Source organism: Hippocampus zosterae, chromosome 2 (genome assembly GCF_025434085.1).
Source record: "Hippocampus zosterae strain Florida chromosome 2, ASM2543408v3, whole genome shotgun sequence".
Taxonomy (NCBI): domain Eukaryota; kingdom Metazoa; phylum Chordata; class Actinopteri; order Syngnathiformes; family Syngnathidae; genus Hippocampus; species Hippocampus zosterae.
The window spans coordinates 17,478,940-17,486,233 of record NC_067452.1 but is presented as its reverse complement, the minus strand read 5'-3'; the positions used below and the strand labels follow the sequence as shown (position 1 = coordinate 17,486,233).

The following is a 7,294-nucleotide window of genomic DNA, read 5'->3' as shown; positions in this document are numbered from 1 at the left end:
AAGTCAAGCAAATGTGCTGTAACACTTTCATTGATTATAGAAAACAGTGACAATCATATTGTTGCTTGGATTGCTCAAGCGCCTTTATTTTAAAACATCCTGATTTGGCCAGGTTTTCTGAATTTTCCTTGTCAATTACATTTGTAAAGAGGAGACACTTACACAAGTAGCAATTTCCCTGTTAGTCGGATTTTAAATGGTAAATTGCCTCCCCATGTGGAATAGTCCCACAGTGGTTGATGTTACTGCCCGAGTTTTTAAGTGAAAACATTTTTTTAAACATATAAAATACAACTGTGTATGTCTTTAAATGGCAGAAGTGCACACTCACCATCTGATCACCATTTCTTAAGTGTCCACTTCTGCTTAGCGAGAGCAGAGGCCCATATGTTCGATGAGTCCGGAAGCTAGTCTAAACTTGGGTTGACTTTTGGCATAAAACGATGGCATCAGCATCCTCGTCAATGTCTTCATTGATCCTGATTGTTTTGTTGAGGAGTGGAAGTAGCTGGTGATGTAAAAACCTCAAAATAACTGCTCACTTTATCTCCACCTATCTAAAAAAATCACTGTCATCTACATTTAGAAACATGGCATTCCATCTATCAAATGTCTAAAATGTGAATATTGCTCCTGTGAAATAAGGGCGGGGCTTAGTCACGGTGGAATATTTTAAGGCCCTCCACCCTGTGTATATTTGTACACTATACAGTACTTCTCTTCTATGGCAACATGGAGAATGTCACCTCTTTGTTTCTAAAGTATATGACACATGTTACTTCATTGATTTGATTATGGTTATAATATAGTATACAGCCCATGTGAAATAGTAAATGTCATCTCTGAGTGTTGATGGCATTCCACCTTAAGTGTGGAGCAGACTGCATCTTTCTCTCATATTGATTTTGACTGAGCACTCAGGTTTGTTTGTTGGGATCCTTGCAGACATTCATTCCACTTAATTTGATTATTCTGCCACTGTTCTCTTGCGTTTAGAAAGATAATGTCAAAATTATATGTTCACACGCTGACACATTTCCTTCTATATTGTCTAAGTCCTCTAGTTACATTTTAAAGAGCAGTTTGGAGTTCTATTGTATATGTTTTTCAGTGTGACTAAATTATTGTATTGTAGTAAATGTCATGTTAAGAGGATTAATTATTGAAAAGCATTCATTTTTGTTTGAACGCTGAATCAAAATGCTGTATTTAGCCTTGAAGCAGTGTTTCCCCAACCAGAGGTATGCATAGCCAGCCGTGGAGGCACTTGAGCACATAAGAGGGGTATGCAGAGACATGCAATAATTTATTTCCAAGATTAATAACGTGTGGCACAGCCACGCCAAAATCACGAAAGCTCATATGACTGATGAAAAGAAAGCAAAACTGCTCTTGTGGGTCTTAATATTATTATGGTTCCGTGTTTTGTTCCTGATATTCAGAATTTAAAAGCCAGGTTTAAGGGATCCATTTCCTTTGAGGTAAATATTGTAAAATATTGAGTTATATATATGGCAAAGACTTTAAAAAAATGAAAGTATTTATTTCTGTTTTTCCAATTTTTTGTAGTTTTTTTTTATTTTCAAGAAAACATATTTCTTTTTATGTTACATTTGAGTTAAAAAATGACGATACTCAAGAAATAAATATTCATGTTCAGTTAATGAAATAAAATGATTTTCATTTAATACTCAGTTGTGTTCCGTCCCACCTTTGGAGAATCATCTACACATACGAGTAAGGGGTACTTATGCTAATTTTTAAAAAATGGCTTGGAGATACTGTACCTAAGCCAAAAAGGTGGAGAACTACTCAACTTAACTGTATTTATAGAGCACTTTAAAACAACCACCGCTGTATACAAAGTCCTGTACATGGAGCAAAAATAATTAAGACAAAATAACAAACAATAAATTGATAACAAAGACAGTCGAAAGCATGAAAACAGTAAAACTAAAAAAAACAGGCTGAGGCTTTTGACTCAGCTCAGGCTGAGTCAAAAGTCAATCAATAAAAATATGTTTTAAGACGAGTTTTAAAGATAGACAGCGAGAGGGCTTGCCAAACGTTCAGCAGGATTTCATCCCAAAGTGAGGGACCAGCAAAGGAAAAGGCTCAATCCACTATGAGCCTCCGCTCAGTTCTCTGTACCTCTAATAGTGTCTGGTCCACAGACCTGAGGCAGGTGCGTAGTGGCTGAGGATCTCAGAAAGGTAAGGTGGGGCGCAGGATTGGGTGTACAAGGGCCACTGGGACCAAACACCACCACTTCTGTATTCTTTTCATTGAAATTCAGTGCCATCCAATTTTTGATTTCCTCTAGAGAGGATAAAAGTGGCCTCAAATAATAATAATTAAAAAAATGTTATCTTATCTTAATGAGAGGCTTCAAAAGGCAGAGGGGTCATACGTGGTATTTTAAACAAGAGTCCTAGCTGAGTCCTAGCTGTAGAAAACTTATCAATGAAAAACTGAAGGAATTTGTTGCACATTTCGGGTGAAGAGTCTGAGCAAATTGGCTGACGGTGTTTAAGTACAGAATCAATAGTTATAAATAGTACACGTGGGTTTTGACAGTTAGCCTGAATTCGTTTTGATAAATGTTCTCTTTTGACCTCTCCAACTGTGATCTTGTAGTTATGCAAGCAGTCTTTCCAGATTTGATAAGAGACCTTGAAGCTTGTCCTTTTTCCACATACATTCAGCTTTACGGCACTCCTGCTTAGCTGCGCAGGTTCTGTCATTATAAACCAAGGCTCAGGTCTAGGATTTGACAGCACAGTTATTCATGGACCCACCGAATGCAGAAAAGCATGACAAGATAAGTGAATGGGCTTCTGGCATTGGCAGCCCATGACAGTATCATTCATTCATTCATTTTCCGATCTGCTTATCCTCACAAGGGTTGCAGGGGGTGCAGGAGCCTATCCCAGCTGTCTACGGGCAGTAGGAGGGGGACACCCTGAACCGGTTGCCAGCCAATCGCAGAGCACACAGAGATGAACAACCATCTGCGCTCACATTCACACTCACACCTAGGGACAATTTAGAATGTTCACTCAGCCTGCCATGCATGTTTTTGGAATGTGGGAGGAAACCGGAGTACACGGCGAAAGCCCACGCAGGCCCGGGGAGAACATGCAAACTCCACACATGGAGGCTGGAGCTGGAATTGAAACCAGTACCTCTGGACTGTGAGATCGACGCGCTAACCACTGGTCCACCGGGCCGCCTCCCATGACAGTATCGTTTTATGAATTTACATCATGCTTTTTTTCCACTTACATCTGAACATGGCTTCAAAACTAATAATAATAGACTGAATAACGCTGTTTGAATGTTAATGTTTTTTTTTTAATAAAAGCAATGTAAACGTGGTGTGAGTCTGTGTTGACTACTATAATTCCAATCACATTGTCACTGATTTTTTATAAAAGAATACAATTAGTTCAATCACGTTAAAAATTCATTCATTCATTCATCTTCCGAGCCGCTTGATCCTCATTAGGGTCGCGGGGGGTGCTGGAGCCTATCCCAGCTGACTTCGGGCAGTAGGCGGGGGACACCCTGAATCGGTCGCCAGCCAATTGCAGGGCACACAGAAACGAACAACCATCCGCACTCACACTCACACCTAGGGTCAATTTGGAGCGTCCAATCAGCCTGCCATGCATGTTTTTGGAATGTGGGAGGAAACCGGAGCACACGGAGAAAACCCACGCAGGCCCGGGGAAAACATGCAAACACAGGGAGGCCGGAGCTGGAATCGAACCCGGTACCTCTGCACTGTGAAGACGACGTGCTAACCACCAGACTACCGGGCCACCATGACGTTAAACATAACATTTTTTTATTATTATTATTAATAATAATAATTATTACGGTATTATTATTATTATTACTACTACTACTACTGTCAGTCAATTTAAGGAAGAAAATGCTGTTTTATCCAACTGATTGGTTCATTCATAGAGGCGGTGTCCGTAGCTTGTCGCATTTCATTGGTTGCTATCAAAGCATTCAGCCAATCATAGCGATTTTTTGTACTCATTTCCGTGAATGACAATTGAGGAACTTCTGCTCATGCTCACACTGCATGTAGCGCAAAGGAGGAGGCGTAAACACTGACAGAGCTTCGAACTAGCGAGGTAAGCAAGAAACCCAAACTGTAAACTGCTCGTTCGGTATTTAATTTTGACTTATGTCGAAAGCATAACAACTGCGAAGTCTTTTACCGGGTGAAATTGACACTTGGTTGGTTTGTTTCCGGCAACTTGTCCGGTTGGGGCTCGTTTACGGAGCATGGGGACCTCGTCACAGGCCTGCTAATAGTAGGCACAACGACTTCGGCGTGTTTTTCCTGCACGGGAAATTTTCGTTTTATATGTAGATTTCCTCTAGAAGCTCATCTTGAATAATTTGCGAAAGTCGTTTGTTGCGTTATTTGCCGGTGAACGCTTTTTCTTGCCGGGGGCGGAAGCTGTATCGTCGACTTAAGCGTGCCTCTTGGTCGTGGTCGTGCGTGCGCTGCTGTGTTAGCGTGGGTTAGCACGAACGTCAACGTGACTAGGCCCACGTTAGCGTAGCTTCAGCCTTTCGCGCGGAATTGTTTTCCAGACTCAACGAAGCAGTTGAGTCGTTATGATCATCCTTCAGACAGGCCAAAATGTTTATTCAAGTTGACTTAGTTCTGTGAAAAAAGGCTATCGTGACAATGTTGTCGGAGTGAACGCTCACAAAACCACGACTTCCTGCCATAGCCATTTTATGTGACGCTCTGCCTTGAACAAGTGATGCCAAAGCGTGTGTTAGGAATTGCAGTTAGTTTGTCAGTACGTGAAAAATGTAGTCATGCTTACCTTAGGTTTGATGCAACGCGTTTGTTTGCTCTCTGACAACAAAGGTAATTGAAAAACACGCCTCACAATGCGTCGTTTACCGCATGTCTACTGTTGGGTATTAAAACGAGGGGCTTGATTACACATTAACCCATAATCTTCCTGACTTGATGTCTTCAGCACCGTCTGCAAACTGATGTACGGCCAATGGCGTTCAGAGCATGATTCCATACTGTAAGTTAGCTGCATAGTTGTAGTTGAAGCTGAATCCCTCATGCTAAAGCAACCCCTTTGGTGGTTGTAGATTAGACAGCCCTTGCCCCGGGATAATATAGCGTGCTAGATGTGTCCATCCCAGATATGTTTAGTTTTAAATTCAGTTTGGCCTTCAAGTCAAAAGTTGGATTCTAAGCCGTGGATTTGATTGCAATTTTCCAAGTGATGTTTGTGTGAATAGAATGCTGGTATTGAAATGCTGTGTTTTGTCTGTTCAGGTTATGGAGATGAGCTGCAGCAGCGAGTGCTTCGGATGTGGCCGCTCAGGGCACTGGATCAAACATTGCCCCAATGTGTGTGGTAGTGGCTCACGAGGACGTAGCCGGGGCAGGGGACGAGGCAAGGGTACTATTATTTAGACCACTCCTGCAATTGGATTTGAATAAGATCTTTCCATTGCACATTTAATTTGGCGTCTTTGCTTGCGTTTGTTTAACATAACTCATGGTAGCACTTGCAAGTTGTAATATCTTAACTGCCGGTGTGTGTCAATTCAGACATGACCTGCTATCGGTGTGGAGACGTAGGGCACTTGGCGAGGGACTGTGACCAGCCTGAGGACGGTGAGCATTGCGCTCTACTTAGTTGAGGTCGCGATTGAAGATTAGATCACAAATTGAAGCGCCATGATCAGTTAATATCTGTTGGGAAGCTGTTGACACTTTGACCCTCATCTTTCCCTTCCTGTTCAGCGTGCTACAACTGCCACAGGACTGGCCACATTTCTCGTGACTGCAAAGAGCCCAAAAAGGAGAGGGAGCAACTCTGCTACACCTGTGGCAAGTCGGGTCACATGGCCCGGGATTGTGACGCCAACGAGCAAAAGTGCTACTCCTGCGGCGGCTTTGGCCACATCCAAAAGCTTTGTGACAAGGTGAAATGTTACAGGTGAGTGTTTGCTATGCTGTGCTATTATCTTGGTGAAACCATTGCACATGGCCCTAACCGAGCTATTGTCCTCTCTAGGTGTGGAGAAATTGGTCACGTTGCGGTGCACTGCACTAAAGCCAGCGAGACCAACTGCTACAAATGTGGAAAGGCGGGCCACCTGGCAAAAGAGTGCACCTGCGAAGACACCGCATAATCGGTGCCCTCTGTTGCCCCTCCTTTTTTTCAGATTGATGGTTGGTTGTATTATTTTTCTCTGAATCCTCTTCACTGGCCAAAGGTTGGCCAATAGAGGCTAGTCCCGGCCAGTGAGCCTCTCGACATGTAATGAAAGGGGTGAAAAAAAATCTTTCCGCATTCAACGCAAAAATGTTTTAGTTTTGTAGCGGTGTTATGTTTAATGCTTTGTTAAAGGATCCCCCCTTTCCAAGCCACTGGTGATCAGAGATGAATCGATGGGACTAAACATGGGAATCTGTTGGACCTCTGAGCTTGTGGAAGTGAATATCTTGCCAAGAGATAAAAGGGAGTAAATGACAACCGAACTTCCATGTATGGGTATTTTTGGTTTGTTTTTAGTGGGTTGAGTTGGCCAAGGGAGAATGACATGGAAACATTTCATATCATGATGCATTTCAGCACTACACGCAGCTAAGCAGGAGCCGACATTTTCTCTTGCAAAGACACAAAGCATTTTGGAGGTAGAAAAAGAGCAACCTCTATCATAGTACTCTGTTTACAATTAAAAAAAATCGACCTGGTAGGCCAAGGTAGGTGTTTCCTTTAAAATGGCCTTGGAATTGTTTTTGTTCTTTTTACCTTGACAAATTTAAAGCCGCCATGACCAGTTGTCAGAACAGGTGAATTTGGAGTTATTTCGGAATGAAACGGTTTTCACAGAAATCAAAATGTTATTTTTGTACAATATCACTTAGACTACTGTATAAATACCATTTGCTTGTACTCAGTTTTTAAGTCGGAAGGAAAGTGCAACTGAAGTCCTAGAAAATAGAAATGTAATTTTAAGCTATCAATAAAGCTGGAGGAGCACGGAGAGGAGCATGTCTGACTGAATTCTTTGCGTCACATTTTCTTTTTCAGACAATCGTGTCTCGTTTTATTGATCATTATGGTATGAAGAGTTCCCTGAGTGAAGCATTTACTCTTTGGGTATGCTGCAATAGACGGAGTACACTTGAGGTGATTGTGGAAGTACAGTCGCAGGCAACTAAGTTCGGTCCAACTTGAACGTGGACCCGGGAGCTTGTAGACAAGAGTATCTCAGGTTTCCC

General features: G+C 42.1%; 1 protein-coding gene across 2 annotated transcripts; it reads left to right on the top strand.

The window, feature by feature from the left end:
- The first annotated feature begins 4,014 nt into the window (after window positions 1-4,014).
- cnbpa (CCHC-type zinc finger, nucleic acid binding protein a) lies at window positions 4,015-7,076 on the top strand. Of its 2 annotated transcripts, none has more exons than XM_052058552.1 (5): window positions 4,015-4,148; window positions 5,333-5,453; window positions 5,612-5,677; window positions 5,807-6,002; window positions 6,081-7,076. In XM_052058552.1, exons 2-5 carry the CDS (start codon window positions 5,336-5,338, stop codon window positions 6,196-6,198), a joined length of 498 nt encoding a protein of 165 aa, XP_051914512.1. In that variant the 5' UTR covers window positions 4,015-4,148; window positions 5,333-5,335; the 3' UTR covers window positions 6,199-7,076. The 2 variants fall into 2 exon arrangements, with proteins under 2 accessions (XP_051914512.1, XP_051914511.1); XM_052058551.1 differs by having other exon boundaries at window positions 5,333-5,459.
- The last annotated feature ends 218 nt before the right edge of the window (window positions 7,077-7,294 follow it).

What these genes read in the sequence shown, in the direction of transcription:
- cnbpa (XM_052058551.1), top strand. Translation starts at nt 5,336, where the DNA reads ATGGAGATGAGCTGCAGCAGCGAGTGCTTCGGATGTGGCCGCTCAGGG. An exon ending in GGGCAGGGGACGAGGCAAGG is followed by an intron (nt 5,460 to 5,611) that starts GTACTATTATTT and finishes GTGTCAATTCAG; the next exon opens with ACATGACCTGCTATCGGTGT. An exon ending in CTGTGACCAGCCTGAGGACG is followed by an intron (nt 5,678 to 5,806) that starts GTGAGCATTGCG and finishes CTTCCTGTTCAG; the next exon opens with CGTGCTACAACTGCCACAGG.